Source organism: Lineus longissimus, chromosome 1 (genome assembly GCF_910592395.1).
Source record: "Lineus longissimus chromosome 1, tnLinLong1.2, whole genome shotgun sequence".
NCBI classification, from domain to species: Eukaryota; Metazoa; Nemertea; class Pilidiophora; order Heteronemertea; family Lineidae; genus Lineus; species Lineus longissimus.
This window is the reverse complement of record NC_088308.1, coordinates 13,696,904-13,720,258: the sequence shown is the minus strand read 5'-3', so window position 1 is coordinate 13,720,258 and position 23,355 is coordinate 13,696,904. Positions and strand designations below refer to the sequence as shown.

Genomic DNA, 23,355 nt, shown 5'->3' with positions numbered 1-23,355 from the left:
ACAAGGTTTAGCTACGGGGTACTTCTGGCATGTTTCTTTACACGAATATCTTACGCACGTGGTTGTCACCACAATCCTAGCTGCACACCAATCACCACCAACCAACACGCGAACTTATTCATCTGATCCTATGTGAGAAGTAATATAATCAGTGTAGTGCCCTAGTAAGCGCGCAGCGCCTTTAGGTTGGGGAGAAACCCCCCAATCCCCCTGGTTGGGACCCTGCTATAGTTCTTTCCGCCAATTTTTTGTTTTGATAGACAGTTTTCTCCGTGTATCGCATTAGCAGTAACTCAACTCCATCGTCATAATAGCCGGCAAAGAAATGGAAAATGTCCCCCCCCCCCCGAAAGGTGTCCAGACTATCGTAGTCTGGGACTCTGGCAGATTATAATGTAAAGTGCAAGCTCTATTGAACTCGCGCAACTGTCGCCATGGAGAGCCCCCCCCCCAACCCCCATCCTTCTGACATGTTTTAGCCAGTGCATTGGGGGGGGGGGGGAGGCCCCTCAAACCCCTATTGGCCTCTCAATAAGTCCTTCCGAGCTGCTTACCCTGGGGCGCTCGAGTGGAACCCCCAAACCTTCATGATGGTGTAGTCCTTTGACCCGTTTAACCCAGAGCGAGGAAGAGGTACTCCTTTGATGGTACCCTAACTGCAACCCTCAACCATCATTACCCTTCCTTTTCACTGGCATGATATTGGCAAGACTCCCAAGAGGTCGTACTGGTGGCTTCCTTGAGACAATTGCTTGTGGTCATACCTGGGCAACCAATTCAAGGGGTCAGGGATCTAGGGATCAGGTTTTTTCCCCACCAACATGTTGCCGAATGGTTAATGCATAAAAAATTGGTTGGAAAGGGTTTTTGCTGGCCAAGAGACTTGAAGACACCAGACTGATGAACAAAGAACTCGAGGAACATAGAACCCTCTTCATACCGGGGAGCATAAAAAGCCTGCTAGCGAATATTGATTATTCTTTAGAAAAAAACAGAAGATCGGCAAAACCAATGGTACCCTATAAAAACATACATTCCTCCTTGAGGTGTCTTCGGATCCCACCACGGCCCATGTGGAATTCGTTCAAAAGGTTTATTGAAATCTCAAAATAACATTTTTTTTCTCGAAACGCCTGCCCGTCTTTTGCTTCATCAATTCGGGATTATATCCATTTTAAGCATCTTTTGGATATTATTACTAAAGTTTCAAAACACATATGTCGGGGGGTAAACCCCCTGAAATTGAAGTGTGATTAAAAAAAAGTGTGAATATTCATGTGGTTCTCTCTCGGAGCTCAGAATAGTCGAGTTGCTTCATTCGCGCGTTTATCTCTTCTGGCAGCCATTTTAAGTCAAATTTAAGCCATTTGAAACGAATCCATGGACTTGAGAAACATTGTTAACATTGGATACGTCGTATGCACGTTAACCATAAGTAGCGCTTCGCAGAACAGCCTTCGGCTTTTCTGCTGCGCGCTTATGATAAAAGGCGCTTGTTTTGAGATGGCATCAACAACATACGAACGAACTATCAGAATTCCTGACCTGCTATGAGTATGAAGTACCCCAGCTTAACCTCGTCCCTGCACGCGAGTTCTATTAGCAGTTCATAGGTGGCGCTCGTTGTTGAACGGAAAAAATGTTGAACGAAAAAAATGTTGCCAAGAAAAAATCTTGAACGAAAATAAATGTTGCAGTAAAATTTTGTCAAGATTTTTTTTTAAAATTGCGTGGAAAATATTTTTAAGAGAAAAAAAAAAAATGTAAACGAAATTTTCGAAGTATCACGAAAAAAAATTGTTGGCTTGTTTTTTCAAAATGTTGACTTGAGTCTAAAAAAATTTATCTTTTTTAAAAGATTGTCAGGTATATTTTTGAAAGTTTAAATAGTATTTCTTCTCTGTTGCCAAGAAATTTGTAGTTGCTAATATTTTTTCAGGGTTGAAATAATTCCGCTTTGGCGTGCCATACTCTTCGCAGGGCGGAACAATATTGTTTAAAGCCTTCAAGGCCCCTACGTCATTATTGTTTACAGGCCTAACTTAAAAAGCAAGGTACATGTTTTAACCAGTCTGATTAAAAACTATGAAAAAAAAAGAAATGTTTTTTTCACATAGGCCTACTATAAACAAACAGTCCGAAAAAGCAGTTACATCCTGCACCATGATCAACTACAATATTGCAATATAGAAACAAGCATCCGACAGGACCAATCAGGTCTTCATCTGAAGCATTGCCATTAGGCCTACATTGAGTACACTCTGATTTTGTCAGATGATGTGCCACTTACAGCAGGAGTAACGATAACAAATTCCGTAACACCTGCTGTGGTAGGTCAGCCAGACATGCCATAGGCTAGATTGCGCTAATCTCTGATCACGCCTGATTACCCTAATAACAACATCATTGGGCAATTCAAAGAGAAACTCCAACCTCACGGCCTCAATGCATTTGCCTTTGGAACCTGAGGTTCGCTTTTTGACCTTCGCTAACGGGATCTGGCTGTAATGATTGGTCACAGCGTGCTGAATTTTTTTGGTAGTAAGAACAGATGACTGGTAATTTTGAATTGAAAATCTAGCATGTTCTCATTTACAGTTTGGCCACCAGGGGGCACTATGTGAAAACACAAAAAATGCAATAACTCCACCAATTTCGATTGCAGCTTCCTGAAATTTTTATGGCAGATACCTCTACCATAAAAATGCCAATGTTTCTTATGGGTTTTGACCTTGACCTTCTTTTTGTCACAGAGGTCAAGATGTAATGTTCACATTTTGTTACCACTGAAGCTATTGATCCCATTCTCTGTATATGTGTACCCTAAGTGACTCATAAACTGACATTCAACCTTGAAACGTTACTGGTTTGGCCACCAGAGGGTATCATGCGAAAACACAAAAAGTGTGATATCTCACTAAATATTGATCAAAGCTCACTGAGATTTTTAAGGTGGTTACTTCTTATGAGGGGACATAATATATCGTACAGGTTTTGGCCTTGACCTATTTTCAGGGTCACAGAGGTAAAAAGTTTGTTTCAGATTATGAAATTTGAAAATTTTTTGTGTTGACATCAATTGGGAACATCCAAGCTGAAGCGCTCTTAAAAGTGGGCGTGGCAGGTGATTTTCAGATTTTGGGCATTTTTACATTAACGGCTGGATGGATTTGTCTCAAACTAGGTGCGTATGTACGTTGGCCAGAACAGGTCAGAGAGTTTTTTACATTTTTTAAATTCTAACCCTTTATGGCCAAGATAGGGGGCGCTTACCTAAACAGACTTTGGTCATATTGACACTAACGGTGATAGCTAGGAGGGCTTAATTTTTAATAGGTTTGTGATGTGCGACTTTCAGTGTCTCTTTCATAAATGTTCACCCATTTAGTTCACATTTAAAGGCCGGGATGTTGGGGCCAAATTTGATTGATAAATACATTGTTGGCTGCCTTGACATGATCTGTTAAAATTTCCAAGACACTATCGCCATCCATTGTCTTTTTCCCCACACCCGCAAAGCCAATAATGACACTCCACGTAACTCAACCCAAAATAACATCAGCCATAATATAAAACACTATGCTCTCCTATACTTCCCTTCTCTTACCAAAATCATTATTCACCTCACATAGGCTGAGGGGTATTGCTCGCTTCAGCAAGCCATTTTTGGAGCTTTTTTTCCCAAGCCTGGTGCTCCATAACCAGATGAGTTAAAGACAAACAATTGGTTGTAACTAATAACCAACTAACTATACTTTACATTATATATAGGAAAATATGCAAATTTCATGCAAATTAGGTCATGCGACACAATTAACATATTCTGTGACTCTATTTCAAGTGATATTTTTAAACAAAGCCTCCAATGGGGCAATAACCATTAGGTTATTGGTCAAAAACATGAAAGATATTGATTACTATGGTTGTTGGGCATATTTCAGAACCAGAAAATATCAAAAAAAGGGCAAAGTTGGTTTTTGGGGGATTTTAGTAAAAAAATTGCCAAAATTCAGAAGTTTTGACAGATGCAATTTTGTTTTGCATCTGAGCTGTATACTGAATGTATTTGAATGATAGAAAACAAAATCTTTTGCTAAAAAATTGGAAACATAAACAAAATTTACATATAATTACCCCAGGACAATATGGTATTCAAAGATGGCAGCAACGTATATTTTATGAAATCAATGCTTTACTGCATCAACCGCTCTGCTGCATACCAGTACGCTGCGGTGGGGTGTCGATCAACTGCTCTGTGGTTGGCCATTAGCAAAAGGGTTAAGCTTTTATAGGCCTTAGAAAGGTGGGGGATTTTAGCCGTATTCCATATATATACGTAGTTTGCACTCAACATGTTAAGTTGTGGAATTCTCACTCTTGCACTTTCCTTATGTTGAAAGGGCTTCAGTGTCAGAAAGGGAGTTTTCCCTTGGTCATCTTTCACATCAGATGTTAGACCAACTAGAGCCTGATGATGCAATGTTATTGCGCCCACATTCAATTAGATGGACTACTGTAGAATAGAAAAAATGGTGTTCTTGCAAATTTCGTGAGTAGGCCAAGCTTGCGAAAATATTCTGCTGCAAACATCTCTTGCCTTTCAGGTCTCATTAGGGAGTTTTTTTTTTATTCATTCCCGCGCCCCCCCCCCCCCCACTGTAGTTCCTAAAATCATTGATTTCTTGGTCCTCACAGTATGTCAGTGTTGATTCAGCAGTTGTTTTGGCAAAGACATGTTTTTTGGAGTTTCTGAAACCTAGAGCGCTACTCAATAGGCGGCTAACAAGAAACTACGCATTTTACTGTTGTTGCCGATGTATGTGTACACTGAACTTGGGATGTGCGTCGGCCCCTTGTTGAAATGCCGTCCAGTGCCAGTTGGTGCGTTTTTCGCTGATTCGCAATATTGCCATTTGGGATGGTGAACAGAACTAGGAGCAAATGCGATGCTTATGATTTATTTAAAGAAATAAAATGCCTGATTTAACATCCTGCAGAATCAGAGGAATCGGGCGTTTCCAGTGATATACGTCACAAATGGGTTGTCCTCATGCATTCACTTTGGAAACACATTTTAAAATAAATGTTACGTCCTGTTAATGGGGGTTGTCATCATCGCGTACATTTGGGAAAAACGCTCTAACGAGACCTCAGCAAGACATGTGTCATTGTTGCGATGCTTCAACTGTTACTGCATCCAGCTAGGCCTTATGTAGATATGAGCTTACTAAACATACACGAGATGATTAATAAAATACCTTTTATATTCTGTACAATTAGCACGTGTCATGATTACCTCTAACAAACACAAAGTTTACACCTCTTTAAAGACTTTTGCCTAATTAATGCTCATCTTTGTGTGCTCTGCTTAATTACTCCATAAAGTGAGACCTGTTGTCAATGGATTTGAGTATACTCTATCGACATGCAGTAATAGCTCTTAGTCAAAATAGACAATTTTAATTTTAGTATGAACAAATTCATGACTCGTGAAAATATTCTGCCGCAAATATGTCCATCACCCGGAATTCCATGAAATATGTTATGCCGCGAAAATTTTCTGTTCTGCAGTATTCATATCCATTTTGTCTGTAATTGGTTTTTAGCTCAGCTGACAAAGTCAGCGGAGCTAGTAGTATAGCTGTTCAAATGGTGTCCGTCCTGCAATCCATCCATCTAGGGACCCATCTGTGGACAAAATTGGACATTTCTGACCGGGAAGGCCTAGCCACTTCGTTGACGGTGCTAAATTAGGAGTTGCCCAAGGTGAACTCAAAAAACGAAAAATCGGCGCGATCCGACCTGTATTAAGAGAATGAGGTCATTTCGCGTTTAGATTTCTTTCCCTTTTTACCTCGGTCCACAGAGCAAATATTGTTTTCAAATGTGGCTGAATATTTTTAAATATTTTTTCATTTTTTACTTTTAATGGAATTAATATAGTTTTCACCGCCAGTTGGCGCTGCAGGCACATTGCCTGAATTTTGGCGATTTCAAATTTGGCGGTGGCTTAACTTTTTTGCAAGCAGTGCCGCTGATTGGCCGATCGATAGAAGAGATGCCACCATTTAAAAATGGCGGTAGTCGCTGCTTCAATGAAGGTGAATGAACTTTCTCATGTTCAATCGGTTGATACTCTTTTAATCAACATGACCATGTACCTGAAATTTGTTTAGGTACTGAAAAGAGTCTATATAATTCAGATTTATCAATAGTTTTTTATAATATTCCGGAAATTTTGTGCACAAATCAGCGGAAGTTGGTGCTCGTCTCATGTCATTTTAGAGCGAAAAATTTGTTTCCGTCGATCTCTACCACTGAAAAATCGCTTGCATAGCTTCGAATTTTTGTGAAAATAAGTATCTGAACTTGGTTTCAAATAGTCTAGAGAGTTACCTTTGTGGTGATACATATGGTATGTGATAAATATTTGTGGAATTTGTGAAATTCGGTTTTCAAACGTGCCGATGATGCAAGCGATCTCGCGTGAATTTTGCAAGTCCTGATATGTCGACCGGGTGTCAAAAATCACTCGCCTAAATTCAATTCAAAGATCGAAAATGACATCTGAACTTAGTTTCAAATAGCCTACGCAATTATCATTTCGGTGATATATAATGCATGCATGTAATAATTGATTAATCTACCTAAAATGCGCAATTAAAACGGCGAAAGATCGTGATAAACACTCTGGTGGCGGTCGCACTAAATAACCGGTAGGGCCCGGCGTGTGGCGGAGAAAAAAAGGTAGCGCCCGGAGGTTGAAACGGGATTTTTATGCACTTTTAACTGTATATATATGTTGTTTAGATGTATTTCTAACAGTTCTGTAACTTTTATGACCAAGCTTGCACCCAAAGTTGGTAAAATTGATGCTTGTTTATGGACTGCGCTAGCGACCGGAGAATTCGCCGTCGGCCATTTTGGGACGGTCAACAAATCTCGCCATTTACGTTTTTAGAGCGAAAAATTTGTTTCCGTCGATCTCTACCACTGAAAAATCGCTTGCATAGCTTCGAATTTTTGTGAAAATAAGTATCTGAACTTGGTTTCAAATAGTCTAGAGAGTTACCTTTGTGGTGATACATATGGTATGTGATAAATATTTGTGGAATTTGTGAAATTCGGTTTTCAAAAGTGCCGATGATGCAAGCGATCTCGCGTGAATTTTGCAAGTCCTGATATGTCGACCGGGTGTCAAAAATCACTCGCCTAAATTCAATTCAAAGATAGAAAATGACATCTGAACTTAGTTTCAAATAGCCTACGCAATTATCATTTCGGTGATATATAATGCATGCATGTAATAATTGATTAATCTACCTAAAACGCGCAATTAAAACGGCGAAAGATCGTGATAAACACTCTGGTGGCGGTCGCACTAAATAACCGGTAGGGCCCGGCGTGTGGCGGAGAAAAAAAGGTAGCGCCCGGAGGTTGAAACGGGATTTTTATGCACTTTTAACTGTATATATATGTTGTTTAGATGTATTTCTAACAGTTCTGTAACTTTTATGACCAAGCTTGCACCCAAAGTTGGTAAAATTGATGCTTGTTTATGGACTGCGCTAGCGACCGGAGAATTCGCCGTCGGCCATTTTGGGACGGTCAACAAATCTCGCCATTTACGTTTGTTTACAATTATTTTGAAAGTCACATTAGGCCTATGACATCGTAGTATGAATTCCACTGCAGTTTCCTTACGCAGCAATGCTCATGTTTTTGGTTGGCAATCCTGTACTGTCTGTACACTGCGCTGTGCAGGCTTAGAGTATAACTCAACAGGCCCTCATGATTCATTTGATGGACACCTTATTTGATAGTACCTCATCATTAAGTCCACTAGATCCTGTTCTGTCACATGTCGTAGACGATAGACAATTTTCAAAATGTAGTACACCACTCGCTCACGGCTCACATCATGTGGGCACGGTTGGCTGTTGAGTGTTATGGTTCAGTCTGTGAGACTAATTTAAAGAGGTTACACTTTTATTTTGAATTTGAAAACAACCCCCAGGACTGACTTTTCACTGAGTGATAAGTGTGCCCTTCGAAGGTTAAGTCTCTTTCTGGATTTGCTTCCATAGATGCCTTGTTCAGGATATCATCTGACCGATGCCTGATCAAGCACAGACTGTTTCTTGAGCGTTTCACTTTCATTTTTGGCTCACCTCAAGAGCCTATGTGATGACGTGGCATCCATTGTCATCGTTGTCGTCGTCCACTGGTGGCGTATGTTAGGGCGGCACGTTTCGTAACCGCTTGATGTCTGGACTGAAAACTTGGTACATATGTACCTTTGGCCCCTGCGGCAATTCTCACCAAATTTTGTCCCACAATTATTCTTGGTTTGGCCACCAGGTGGTGAAATGCAAAAACATAAAACATGCAATATGACCCGTGATTTGGTCATATTTTCATGATATTCAATTTTGTAAGTATTCCTAGCAAGGGTACATCATATATCATAATGGGTTTTGATTTGACCTACTTTTCAAAGTCACAGAGGACAAAGGTCGCTAAATCACCGATAGGTGACACGCTTCGTTTCTATTTGAGCTGGAAGGTTCTAAACCAGTGTGGACATGTATCTAGGGACTCTCTATTCTCCCAAAAAAATTTGACCCGCTCAGACATCATTTCTTGGAGAAATAAGTGTTTTTTCAATTTCTGTAATCTCAGACTTGAAATAAATCCAATCAGCCAATTTTTGAATATGATTGGATGTCAAGATGAGGAGAAAAATTAAATTAGTACTGATTTGCCATGTGCCTAATGGCCACTGAATGCTTATGTAATTCGAATTTGAATTCCCGCTACCACCAGATGACGTCACTTCCTGCGTGCATGTCACGGATGGAATCCCTGCGCATGCATGGCTGCCCATTTAGAATATTTTTCATGGACAGAACAACTTTATAAAAGCCACAAGAATCTTCAAGATGCAGGTAAAAATACAATAAGCTGGTTTTATTCAACATGAATGGGGATTCAATAAAGCTTTCTGGGTGATTATTTTTTTGTTGGATGTCACTATATTTCCTCGGGAAAAATGCTAGAAATCAGCGAATTTTCTAGCGAAATTTGAACTGAGGTTATCAGCACTTTGACCGCAGCAGGCAGGAAGACGACAAACTAACACGGACAAGGATCGATTGATTCACCAGGTATGTTTGTTTTCTTTAATATTTAGATTATTGCTTGAGGTCTGTTTATTTCTGGCCCTTTCGGATAAGTACATGTAGGTTTTTAGACTGGTTTGTTTACTGGGTCACGACCCTGGGTTCACAATGCATAACACATTGTTACATGAGATATCATGATTTGGCCAGTTGGATGTGAGGTAGATGGATCCATTTTCATATATAATATCTCGTCCATCAACTCCACCTTTTGGCTGAAGGTGTAGCTGTTAAGCGAAAGGATTGTCGGAACTTATTCTTCATGAGCCCATTAAGTTTAATGTTTTATGATGGTTATGAGATATTTTGTATCAAAGGTAGATATATATGTACTTCTCCTACTGCCCCTTTTCTCTTTTCAGTGATAAATAATCAATTCAAACTACTTCTCATTGATTTCTGGGAATTATTGTTTCATTTCCCAATACCCTGTAGAGCCTCGTGTGGTGATCAAGATGGCTGCTTGCTATGTCTGGGTTCTATGTTAATAGGCTAACTAATATTGCTCCAAAAGTCTCACCAGGTGATGGTAAGTGCTTGGCGGTCTACCCATCAACAAATAGCATGTGTTTTCAATCTGTGGCATGATTGAGCAGAATTTGCTCTGTCTTCCAAATCTGACAAGTCGAAATGGCAGTTGATCACACCAACGGTATAGGCCTGAAATTCTGCAAAAGTACTCAGAAAATATTGAATGAAATCAGTGAAAGGTAGCTCAAAATCATTGTTAGGGTTCTAATTTTATTTATCTGAAGCAAAAGAATAGTCAGGAGTGGGTGAGAACTTTAAATATTGATGTTAACTCCGAAAATAGCAGGGGTCGAAGAATCGGCTAGTCTGACACAAGGAACTAGCTACTTTTTAACTTTGGCTAGCAGGAAGTGCTTAAAATCTCTGAGCAACTAGCCCGAAGGACTAGTGCCTTACCTTGGCAGCCTGACCACTTCTAGATGTAGGTTATAATCCATAATACACCATCCATTCACCCAAGGATTATCGTTCAAATGCAAGGAAAAGATCCCCGCTATCTCTCACCACTCAGAAAACCAAACCATGTATTCTGTCTATAGTAATACATTGTGTACACAATCGGCTCTTATTGGATGTATGGATGGCACTTACTCCCGATGCTAGCACTCCCGCCGAGTGCAATATTATAGAACGTGTTTGTACATGGGGGATGCTTCACTGTGATCTGGCCGATAAGCAGGCTGCCAACGCGGTGCTTAAACGCCGATACCTGATTATTGAGGGGTTAAGTATGGTCCGCCGCGCCTGGTTTCTTCAGGGGGCATTAAGGACGGCCCAATTGGGCGGCCTTTTCTTATTTAATGACTCCATCCCGGACTCCATAGGTACCCAGATGCAGTCGGACCGCCTTATGGAGTTGACTTTGACTCTTAAGGCCATCCAACGCCCGCGATCCTCTTCTTGGGCTGTGGGCAGGTATTGTCAGGCGAAGGCCTGACGTCCCTGAGGTTCTTCAACCTCTTGTTGGCCCTCGTCCTCGCGGGGCTCCTCTTCCTTTTATCCCCACGGCCAGGCAGAGACTGAGGCTCCCTCAAGCCGATCCAATAAGCGCCACTGCTCCTCAGGAAGGGGCAGGGATGGCGGGTAGTCAAAGCGCCCCTTCCAAGGTAATACGGGTCACGGGGCAAACAAAGTGACTTTTTTAGTCCGTACTCCTGTGCCTTCAGGTGGCGCCCCCACGGGTGTCACTATGGGGGGAGGCTCCGTCATTTCGGGCCTTTTGGGATCAGTGGTGTCAGAAGGACTCCCCTGTTCCGACATGCTCTGCCACGGTGTCCGTTTTGATATCTCTCACCCCCCAATGACGACTATCACCTTGGTGGTCCCTCCCGTGGACCTTGCCAGGGCTTTGGCGAGAGAAGGAGGCGGTAAGCGTAGTGGACGACCAATCCTCTTCAGGCTTTTAAAGGCCCGTCTTCTTGGTTCCCCCGACTTCTTTGGGACCAAGAAGTCGGGGAAGTGGAGACTGGTCATCTTCAAGATGGAGACAACCAGGTTGGTAGCAGTAGTGGTGCAGCCCAACAATTGGGCAATCTAGTTGGATCTCCTGGATCTCCCTATCCATCCAGATTTTCAAGCTTTCGAGCTAGATTCGTCTCAGGATTTGTCTTCGTGGGTATGCAGGGTATTTCGCTGCGGGACAGCGTCTCAGTTCAACAGTTTCTGCCTCTGCTGGGCCTGCTTAATTCGGCAGCGGACCAGGTTCCTGGATGCCCTTACCTGGGCCCCTCCAGCTTCTCCGCCTTTCAAGTTGGCGTCCTTTGTCAGACCCTCTTGATCAGATTTCTATTCCAGCTTTGTCGTCGCTTGCACATTCAGCTCCTCTTCCGTCATTGCGACTCGACTGAAGAAGAGAATCCCCCTGTATTATTCTCCTTTCCGGACGAGGAGGCCTTGGGAGTGGACAGCCTGTCAGCCTCCTGGGACGGCCTCAATGCTTACGCATTTCTGGCAACCCCTCTGTTACTGGTGTTCGGGTCAGAGTTTGTCTGATAGCCCTGTGCTGGCCGAAGCAGGCTTGGTTTTCCGGTCTTGCTGGAGCTCCCTACAGACCACCCCCGCTGGCTGCCGGGGTGGGACCGTCTGTTATACCACCCGAACAGCCGGGTCTATCATCAATACCCTTCTTTCTACAGGCTTCACGCCTTGAGACTATCGTGTGTTTCCTCTGAGAGAGATGCCTTCGGAGGACGTTATCCGTAAAGACGATCAACCTCAGAGACTGAAGCTGTCTCATCCTTGCTTCGCAATATGTCTCTAGAACGTCCACGCTCAATTCAATGTACCCCCAAATGGGATCTGTTGGTGGTACTAAGGGCCCTCATGAAGTTCCCATTTGAGTCTAGGCACCAGACAGATTTTAAACATGTGACCTTCAAGACCACCTTTCTGGTGGAAGCGGAGAGAAGGTCCGAGCTCCATGCCTTAGTCTTCGATAAATTGGCTTTTAATGTGAGGGGCGCGGTCCTAGAATTTGTCGCAGGTTTTCTGGCAAAGAACCAGGCACCGCACAACTTCAAACGCCCGGTTTTCATCCCCTCCTTGTCCGCTACGGTCTCTAGGGATCTCCCAGACAGAACTCTGCCCGGTCCGGGCATTGAAGTTCTATTCTGATAAGACTAAGGAGCCTGCCGTTTGCCTCAGCAGGAAGCGCCTCTTTATGTCTTATCTGGGGGGGGGGGGGGGGTGTTCACAAGGAGATAGCTGCTGCTACGGTCGCTAGGTGGTTAGTGGCCACTGTCTGGCAGAACTCTCTGCCCGGTCCAGGCATTGAAGTTTTTTTTTGATAATACCAAGGAGCCCGCCGTTCGCCTAGGAAGCACCTCTTTGTGTCTTATCGGGAGGAGTTTACTAGGGAGATAGCTGCTGCTACGGTCGCTAGGTGGTTAGTGGTCACCATCTGGCTGGCCTATTCTATGTTTCTCGTTTCTCCAGAGCTTCGCTACCTGGCCGCCATTACGGCCCATGGGATTCGTGCCATCTCTACTTCTTGGACCGAGTATAAGGGAGTGGCGCTAATCGAGGTTTTAGATGCGGCTACGTGGAGTTCTCACTCCACTTTCTCCCAGTATTATATGCGCGATTGTTCTGTGTTAACAGAAGGTAAGCTGTCTCTCGGTCCAATTGTCACGGCTCAGCACGTGGTCTAGGTGCTTCCCTGCCTAGCCCACTTGTCGAATTTCTCTCTTTCTGGGTGTCTTCCACCCCTTGAGTTTCAAAGAGGAGGGCCTGCCTATCCCCACAGCAACAGGATTTACTCTTGCGCTCGTGTAATAAGTACTAATTAATGGCGGCTTCCGCAAGGCAGAGGCTGTCCTGGGGCGGCGCCTAGGTGAAGCTATGTGAACTAGCTAATATTTTCTATCATGAATAGATTAATTTTTCCTCGGGTGTGTCTGATAAAGAGTACACATGCAAAAGTCTGACCTAGCTAGGTATGAACTAATAAAATGACATTTCCACAGGAAATGAAATTCTGTGCTTTGCCCTAGCTTTACTACTGTATGGGAAAATGGCGCATTGTCGTCAGTCAGATTAACGTATTCAGACCTGAACCTTTCGTCACAATGTGTGCTTTAAACACATGTTATCATGTTTTACAGGAATGATCGACAGCTGCTGCATTTCAACGTTTCAGTGACCACATAACAAATGACTGGGAGAGAGGAGCAGAGCTACTTTCATAGAACCGAAAGAACACCTCGCACCTCCCATCCAACATCGGGGCTCACCTGCATGGTCATCAGAGGAACCAGTCAATTCTGGTATTTCAATCTCTTTCACTGTAATACTTAACTCAAAATAAAAAGAAATAAACAGTATGTGGCAGTTGTTTTACCAAAAAAATCAGTGTATCTGTTATGTTTTTATTCGCTATAATCAACGTGGGCTAAGAAAATCATACCCCTTGGACTTGGTCCCCGCTTTGCACTTTGCAACTGGTTGGTTGTCCCTGATGTAAAGCTGATGGCAATTATTGCATGTACACTGGACTAGTTTGTCACAACCAACTTACACTTTAAAGGAATTGATGTAAAGGTCCAGGCTGTTTCTGGTTGTGACCAGGCATCTACTGGGCAGGTGTGTCTCAATTTGTTCTTCAAAGGATTTAATGCAAAGGTCCATACTGTCGTAACTATTTGCCCCAAGGTTGTGACTATGCATCGACTGGACTGGTTTTTCACAACCTGCACTTCCAAGGAATTGATACAAAGGTCAAGATTGCATTTACTAGTTCCTAGGATGTGACTATGCATTCAATGGACTGGTTAGTCTCAAGCTGAACTGCAACGGTTTTGATGTAAAGGTCCAGACTGCAGTAACTGGTTGTCCACTGGGCTGCGACTGTTGAAAGAATCATGGCAACAAGATTTATTTTATCTTTGTAAGAACCTTCAACTTGAAATCACACTCATTGCATGAAGTTATATGTACAATCAGATAAGACTGAGCAAAGCTTGGCAAGCAGCCATCTTCCTCTAAGATCGGAAAATTTACATCAATGACCAAAATTGTTCTCCCCATGTCCACTGCAAATGACATGCATTAACATTACCCAAGGTGAGCACATGGCCCGTGGACCATTTTATGACTGGATCTTGCTGTCACGACAACGGTAGTTCCGTTATAGTTGGTGTCAGTTATCCTGTACTTGTCCGGTAATTTTGCTGTCATTTTGGGTTTTGTCCGCTAGATCTTGACAGAAGTCTCTCGCGTCTACTGTCATGGCTTACACCACCAGTCCACCACCCAATAGTCTTCTTTCCCTCTGCTAGACTTCTGTTAACATAATCTCTGATAAAGTGTGACTAGCACTTTTGCAGGGTAAATTTTGTAACTCTTGGAGTTATCAATATTTATTTTCGGCATATGATTTCCTATGTTATTCACCTGGGAGACTAATTTTTAGTTATGTTTGATTCCAAATTTGGCCATGAGGTGGCTAAACCCAAAAACAACAAATGACTTGATCATCACCAATTTTTAATCAAAGGCACATGTGTAATTATCATACATGTCATGTCGCGCAGGCTTTTGATTTGGCATAGCTTAGATTTGCCAATAATTGCATGTTTGGTAACTACTGGAGCTATTTACTTGTAACTTGGTTCATATGCAGCCCTTCATACTTCCAGGCTATATTGCGGTCCTGTTTGATTCCTGGTTTGGACACCACTGAAACTGCTGGGAGATTTTATCTCCTCTGGTTTGATCATTGGTAAATTGTTATCATATGACTTGAAACTTGGTACATTTGTCACTCTTTGTAATGCCACCACAGAGATCACTGGCACTAGCCAGTTCTAATTTGTTGATTGATTGATTAGGGACTACCAATAAAAGAGTTCAAGAATTGCTTCTCTTTCTCATTGCAGGTGATCAGCTTGGAAGGCTGGGTGGATATTATGTATTATGTCCAGGATGCACATTCTTTTTGGGATTGGACCTATTTTGTGATGTTGATTGTGGTGAGTCTTCATTTTCCAGAGCAGATATAATATTCAAGCATATTCTCTCTGCTAGTATTGACCTGAATTTCACGTGTGTTACATGTATGATGTACCCAAATGTAAGTAGTAAGAATTTGGTGATTTATTGAAAATCATCAAGTCATTTGTGATTTAACTAGGTTGAAGACTTTGATGTTGAGGAGTGGATGAGATGGACCATCATATACTTCTGTCAGACGTGTACCCAATATGGCATGAAAAAGTTTCAACCAGTAGCGTTTGACCTGCCACCTCCAGTCTCAGTCCATAGATAAATAAGAAATTGAGGTATCACGGTGGATAACCGTAGCGGTTAAGTGACAACTCTCTTCGGTTCAGCGAACTTCCATTTTGCTATGATTTTCGAGGGAGCACATATTTTTACAATTTTCAATTGCTCTTGTTGTCTAATCCGGTTCTGCTTTTTGGCTCACCGTTAGGGGAGTCTATACGATAGCCCTGTGTCCGTCATCGTCGTCGTCCGTATCCTGTGTGGCACATTTCTTAACCGCTTGTGCTATGAACTTGAAACTTTGTACACATGACCTCCTAGGTCAGAGGTACTCTGACACTGAATTCGGTTTAATTCATGACTTGGCCACCAGGGGGCAAAAACTGAAAACATAAAAATTGTGATATGTCTCCTATTAATGATCCGTTTTCAATAAAACTTTTATGGTAGGTACTCCTAGCAATGATACATCACATCTCATACGGGTTTTTGATTTGACGTACTTTTCAAGGTCACAGAGGTCAAATGGTGTAAATATGCAGTTAGGATGTAACTATGTCACGTTTCTAAACAGCAGTGACTATTGATGCCAAATTTGGTACACATGCACCCCTTAGTCAGGTGATCTCAGGGACCGAAGTTCGGTCCAATATGATTCACCACTTTACCACCAGGGGCAAAATCCAAAAACCTTAAAAATGTGATTATTCCTTAACTTCTTGCCCGATTGCCACCAATTTGATATCATGGGTACATCTAACCACCATACAGTATATGTCACACAGGTTTTTAATTGGACGTACTTTTCAAAGTCACAGAGGTCAAATGGCGTAAATTGGCCGTCAGGCCGTAACTATGGCACGTTTCTTAACTGCAATGACTATTGATCACAAATTAAGTACATACACTAGATTCCCAGATATAAGGTCTGGTAGGCATGGCCTGGCCTAAGTCATAGCTCCTCCCAGAAATGCCATTCAAATTATAATACTACACTAATTCACCATGGATAGCCAAGTTGAATGCCTTGTCAAAATTTGGAAATGTCAATGACCAGTTTTACCTTATGATTGATTGACACGCTCTTCAGGCCACAGTATCCTATCGATTAGGCAATAGGTGGTGATCACTATACGATGCTTGATCAATAGCTACTCATCTTTCTTGGACCAATTATAGATCAGGCATACACCGTGGTGGCTGCCTCATTGTTAGGAGTTTGATTCCTCATTCTTTGATTTATTGCTTTGCGTTGACTTTAAAGATACATGCTTTGGTAAAATTAATGCTTCCATTTCATTGGTAAAAAACGTTTAGTTAGGAAGGGCTTAAAACAACATCTACATGGAAGGAGACGTACAGATCAGTACAAATCGAAGACTCAATGATGGCGGAAGGTGGGTTACCTGCCCGCCGCCGAAGCTATACAGTTAAAGAAAAACGTCAACATCTAACTGACTTCGAAAATGTCCTGGCTGCTGGAACGGTACAGACTGCTCGTGAATATGCCGAACACTACCGGATACCATTCGATACATTCCGAAAGTGGGAACCGCAACGAGCAAAGTTTGAAGAAGCTGCAACGGACCACAAGAAAGCTCGCCGCAGACTACGGGATGATCATGATGGTTACTGGCCCGAAATTGAACACATGCTACACGGGTGGTTTCTTGTCGAAAGGGCCAAAGGAATAACAGTTTCATGTTTAGAGATACAGGAGAAAGCCACCCATCTCTTTAACGAATGGTGGGATGATCTGCCACAGGAAGAAAGGGACCGTCTCATCCAGACAAGACCAGAACACGTGCGCTTTCAAGCGTCGGTGGGATGGTGTGATCGCTTCAAGGAGAGGAAAATGATTTCCTTTCGTAAGAAGAATAAAAACAGCACGCTTATCCCAGCCGATGCTCAAGCTCGCATCACCGTTCTACGAGATGAATTAAACGCTCTTGTTGTTGTATATCACCTAAGGCCAGAGGAGCAATTCAATATGGACCAGACTTTTGTATTGTTTGATTGTCCTTGCCTCTACACCTGTAGCACGCGTGGTGAAATGAACATTGATGTACGTACTTCCAGAACAAACGTCAAATTAGGATGTACAGTCACGTTATGCATCTCGAGAGCGGGAGACAAGCTCAAGGGCCACATAACATTTCCTCGCAGAGGGTTTGTCGGACAGCTGGCAGAGCTAGATGCAATGGACCTTCCAGATAATGTTGTTGTTACCGCATCTCAAACTGGATGGATGCGCCTTGAAACTGCTCTGCACTGGATGACAGAAATCTTTGAACCACACGTTGAACAGAATAGAGAGAATGAGAACTTTGTACTTCTTGTCGACAGATACCGGGTGCATCGGTCAGAGGACTTCGGTATGGCAGTAGCAAACCTTGGGGGTATCCTGCACTTCGTTCCTGCAGGCTGCACGTCACTGGCTCAGCCTTTGGATATCGCCGTCATGTACTCCTTCAAGTCAAAGATTAGAAGGCATTGGAAAAGGTGGAAAAAGGAGAGGACGGGCATGGATGGCCAATGCGATCCTATCAGACTACGAGATGTAGTAGCGATCATCAGCAACGCTTGGACTGATGTCTCACCGGATCGACCACGCCGTGGATTTGAGGTCCTGTTGGATCGCGACGGGGCAGCAGAGGAAGCAGAGCCAGTGGACGTTGATCACCACGACGCTGATGAGAATAACAATGATTGTGATGCAGTGTTGTTTGTGGACATGCCAGCCCACAGTGACAGTGATGAGAATGGTAACGATGAGTAACTGATCATGTGAACGTTCCTATTGAAACCATGAGAATAACGCACTTCTGTTTGACTGCAGTAGCTTTAAGGATTTTAAGAGCGCCGCAACTAGTGTTTCAGTGGAGTCTTGAGGATTACTCACTTCTGTTTGACTGCAGTAGCTTAGGATTTTAAGAGCACAACTATTGTTTTTGTTTAAGAAAGACAGGGCACAGTGGGGCGTTGTCAATTTGAACCATTTTCTATTCAACATGTTTATGTACATGACAGGGATAGCCATGGATGTTTTAAGGTTTATGGAAGACGAGAATGTTAGTGGAGCATTGACGATTAACCGCTTTCTACTTGGTTAGGATGCCTCAAGGATTTTAAGAGTTGTTTCTTGAAAGTCAAGATGCTAGATATTGCTAAATGCTGACTGTATAACTTTAAGGTTTATGCACATAAATGTACAGTATAACTAGACGTTTCAGAGTGCATCTAAATGTACCTCGGCTAATTCATGCTGCTGAAGCCTATTGTTATTGAGTGCGATTTAACTCAAGAGTTAATTTATGCTGCATTAAGGCAGTCATGTACCAATCAAAGGTGAAATGACATGTCTCTTACAAATTGTTTTAATGTACATGTATCTGGTCTGTAAGACTTAGAACCTTTATAGATGAACTTATACTTTTATTTCAAATCTTATTTATAATTATTTAGCTTTGTAATCCAATTGCACTCTGTTATTGGTTTACAGACAATGGGTGATATGAATAAAGACTAGCAAATGCTTTTACTCCGGTTTTGTACAGGAAGGCCTAGTGTAAATGTACATGGAGATTTAGATAAAAGCAATTGCTAGTCTTTATTCATATCACCCAATGTCTAGGGTGTTAAAAACTTTACCTTCACTTCACATCCTCTCCCTGGAAGGGGTTAAGTTTAGAAACTTTTATCGCATAAAGTATGATACAGGTAACTGTGAAGAAAAGAAACTGGCACCAGAAGAAGTGTGAACTAGGAGCTGAAGCATTTGTGTTGGTAATGCCACCCCCCCCCCCCCCCCATGAGCACCCACCTCGGATGGAGCAATCCCTCCACTCAACCACCCAGTAACATAGGTTATCCTTTTGCTTGAGAGGTACATGGTGTACAACCTTAACCAACAGGAAATTCAGCTCATAGTTGTAAAGTTCCATTCATTTGCATCTTATCAGTTCTTACACAAGATCAAAGTTTGAGGAGACCCCTTACAGTTACTTGACGAGACTGAGACATGCGTAGCCGGCAATGGATCTTTCCCTACCATTCCCCTTGGTGCAATGGATCACTCTTAAGTCTGTTCAGAGGGGTGTAGTTAGAGGGGGTGGGGATGGCAAATACCCCTCCAAAAAAAACTAACTAATACACTCCCTGTTTATGGATGTGCAGCCCTTAAGATGTGGAAGCTAGTGGAACCTAGTGGAAGTCGCAGCGGATGTGGATTTACACACTCACTCAGCAGCTAAGCACTTGTTCTAGGAGAAAGGGACTCTAACAGGAATGTGGCAGGAGAAAGTTACTGGCGAGTCCCTCAAGTCATCATGACCACGAAGTAAACTTTCAGGGTGAAATGTTTGCCTAGGTTTTATTGTCCCTATATGTCTCTGACAACATCAGAGAATTAAAATCCACTTGACTACCACGATTCATCAACATTGTGGTCACGGTTGTACTGTAATGCATTAGGCCTATTACGTCCAACGATCAAAGACAACTCATTACCGATCACAAAAGTACCAGTACGGGCAGCGCTATTCAAAGACAGCAGCTCCCCTTTGTATTCTGCAATTTGGACAATATGACAGCGCGTGAATGAAAAAAGCCTGATCAGATTTAGACTGGGCCAGTTGACATGTAGAATTCAAGACTGTGACCAGGTGATCGCAGCACTTCATTGCTGCTGCCTATTGGTCAACGGCTTTGTTCAGCCCCTTCATGTTGTCAACTTATCCACCCTTTAACAATAGCACTATTAAGAGTATTATTCGTGGGAGGAGCTATTATTGAGGCCTGGTCAAACCCACCAGACCTTATATCTGGGATTCTAGTGTATGTACCCATTGGTCAGGTGATCTCAGGTACCGAAGTTTGGTTCGATCTGATTTGCCGTTTGGCCTCCAGGGAGGGGGCCAAATCCAAAATTCTTCAAAGTGCTATTATTCCTTAATTACTTGCCCGATTGGCACCAATTTTATATCATAGGTACATCTAATTCTAACAACCATTCAATGTGTGACCCGGGTCTTTTTTGATTTGACCAACTTTTCAAGGTCACAGAGGTCAAATTTACTGTAAATTGGCCATTTTGAGGAAATTGTAATTGCTTGGACCTACATCAAACCTAACACTATACGACACAATACCTTACTCTTCATCCATCTTTCCTCCACATGAGGTGAGCACAATGGCCACTCTAGGGGAGTCTATACATCGCCACTGTGTCTGTCATAGTTGTCTGTCATAGTCGTCGTCGTCTGTATCTTGTTTTAGGAACAGTGGCACGAATCTTAACCGCTAAAGCTATGAACTTGAAACTTTGTACACAAGACCCCCCCTCGGTCAGGTGACCTCTTACAATAAATTTCAGTTTGATCTGATTCTTAACTTGGCGACCAGGGGGCCAGAAGTGGAAACCAAAAAAGTGTGATATCTCTCTTATGAGTGTCTCGTTTTCGATAACATTTATATGGCTGGTTCTCCTAATAAGGATACATCTCATTTCATTCGGGTTTTTGATTTGACCTAATTTTCAAGGTCACAGAGGTCAATTGTCCGTTTGAGTGTAACTATGGCACATTTCTTGACCGCTAAAGCTATGAGCTTGATATTTGGTACACATGACTCCCTGTATTATAATTATTACCTCTGACAGTCAATTTAGGACTGACCTGATTCTCAACTTGGCCATCAGGAGGCCAAAACTAAAAAAGATAAAAAGCGCAATACCTCGATTAAGAGTGACTTGTTTTCGATGATATTTTTATGGTTGGTACTCCAAGCAGTGATACATCACACGTCGTACCGACTTTAAGGGCTATCTTGTGCTCCAATGTCAAAAGTAAAAACTGACGAAGTAGCTAGTAATATGCATTTTGCATTGCTGAGATACAGCGCAACATATCTTGACTCCAGATAAAGATAGAGTGTGGAAACCACTGTATGTTTAAAAGTTATTAGGGGGATAACTTGTGATTTATGGAGTAGTGATATTGTGTGGATTTAGTCAATTAATATTATTGGAATGAGGTTACAGCTTACCTTTAGTTTAAACATTTTTTGAAGGAGTAACTAATTTTTGTACAGAATGGTGAATATGCTATTAACCCTTTTGTGCCGCACAACACGATATAAGCTGTCTCATAGAAAGCTTCATGTCGCATAGTTATGAGCAGAGTCTTCCATTTATAAACACCCTGGCGTGAATCAACGGCTTTTAGGGAATTCCCTTTCTTTTCATAGTGAATCGATCGGAGCTAAGGCAAAGCCGCAAACTTTGTGTGAAATGCAAAATCTGCATTTTTCTACTTTTTTTGGTGCAAATTTGGGGGTTCCTTCAACCCCCCCCCTTTTTTGTGAGAGGTCAATGTGCTAACAAATTGCATTTTCAGAAAGTTCAGACAAAATGCTAAAGAAGTTTTGGGTTTGCATCACTGCTTCTGCTCTCAAATTTTATTTGAAAATTTCATGTCGCTCTTAAGTGAAATTATCAAAATTGTGTCAGGCCGGGAGCATGCATTAATTTTAATAAATTCAGGTCCGAAAGGGTGCCAGTGCCATTTTGGTCGCTACCACATTTATTTTTCTTTAGAATTTGATGGTCTCTGACCAATTTTTGAAGTGGATTGTGTGGTGATCCCGGTCTTGATGGCACTGTTGCTAACTGTTACGTATGTAATGTAATATAATTGAAATATGCATTTATATAGCGCACGTTCCAGGTCGTAATGATCTGCTCACATGCGCATTACATCATTGACCCTTATGCCCGGGTGAAAAGCACAGTCTTCAGTTGTCTCCCCTATGGGTTGGTTTGTGACGTTTAGGGAGAATAATCCACCTAACTTTGTAATCCAACGTGGAAATCCATGGCTGATTGGTGGTGATCACAGTATTACGTAACTAGATTAGGCAGTCTGTGGTGTACACAATGTTCTGCATTGTTGGTTCTCCTGAATAAACACCCGAGTGTATGTCTTGTACAACCATGTACATACACAGGAACCTAAATGGCCACAGTAGTTAATGTAGACAATTTAGAAAGTTTTCAGCGTATTCCTTGAAGACCACATGTGGGCACAGTGAATATAGGTTCACACGGGTCCATACACATTCATGAATCAATTAAGCTCAGTAAAATCCAGTCCAAATGCCTAGAACCATATCAAAAATGTGGTGATGTTAGGAGCTGATATGAACGGCTGCTACTCAGTGCCTGTTCACCTTTCCGTACCGTTGTTACGCATGGTGACGTCATCACCGGGTTTGACGCATCATCTGCTTGTGATGTATATAGATGTAGTCGGCGTCATGGCGTGACGGGATAATATTGTTGTATGTACAGTCCTACCAGAAATTGTCCGGAGGTTTTTTAAATATCACAGAGATGGAATAAGGTAATTGAATGCAGTTTTCAGTGGAGAATGGTGTATCTAGTTGGTCATGTATCTGTTGTATGCGGACCAAGCTAATCCTGTCTCTTCATTATGTAACAGGCAAATTTTAAAATGTCCAAAAGGTAACTTTTTAATTTTTTTAATTTTCGTTCTTTTTTTTATTAGCTCAGCTGAAAAGCTGAGCTATTCATATGAGTAAATGGTAGAATGAGTGTCCGTCTGTCTGTCTGTCTGTCTGTCTGTCTGTCCGTTAAACAGGCACGTTTCAAAACTATGGCGGATAGGCGATAGATTTTCCCTCTGAGGCGTTGAGACCCTTCAGGACTCCTGAATAGACCAAATGTTGGTCCGGCAGGATGAGCGGTTTGGCCACTAGGTGGCACCGAGCGAAATTTTCCAAAAACTTTTCCAGCAGCTGATTTCTCAGTTGGGGATCATGAATCAAATCTAATTTTATAGAGCAAAGCTTTCTCTTTCATTATCAATAGGCGTGGTTCATGAATTTCTCACCAGGTGGTGTT

General features: G+C 42.2%; 1 protein-coding gene across 1 annotated transcript in view; it reads left to right on the top strand.

The window, feature by feature from the left end:
* LOC135482751 (voltage-dependent T-type calcium channel subunit alpha-1H-like) overlaps window positions 1-23,355 on the top strand; it is a 603,345-nt gene that overhangs the window by 153,541 nt on the left and 426,449 nt on the right. Inside the window, exon 5 of the mRNA XM_064763135.1 lies at window positions 15,089-15,181. Coding sequence (XP_064619205.1) covers window positions 15,089-15,181 — 93 coding nt within the window. The remainder of the gene's footprint in view (window positions 1-15,088; window positions 15,182-23,355) is intronic.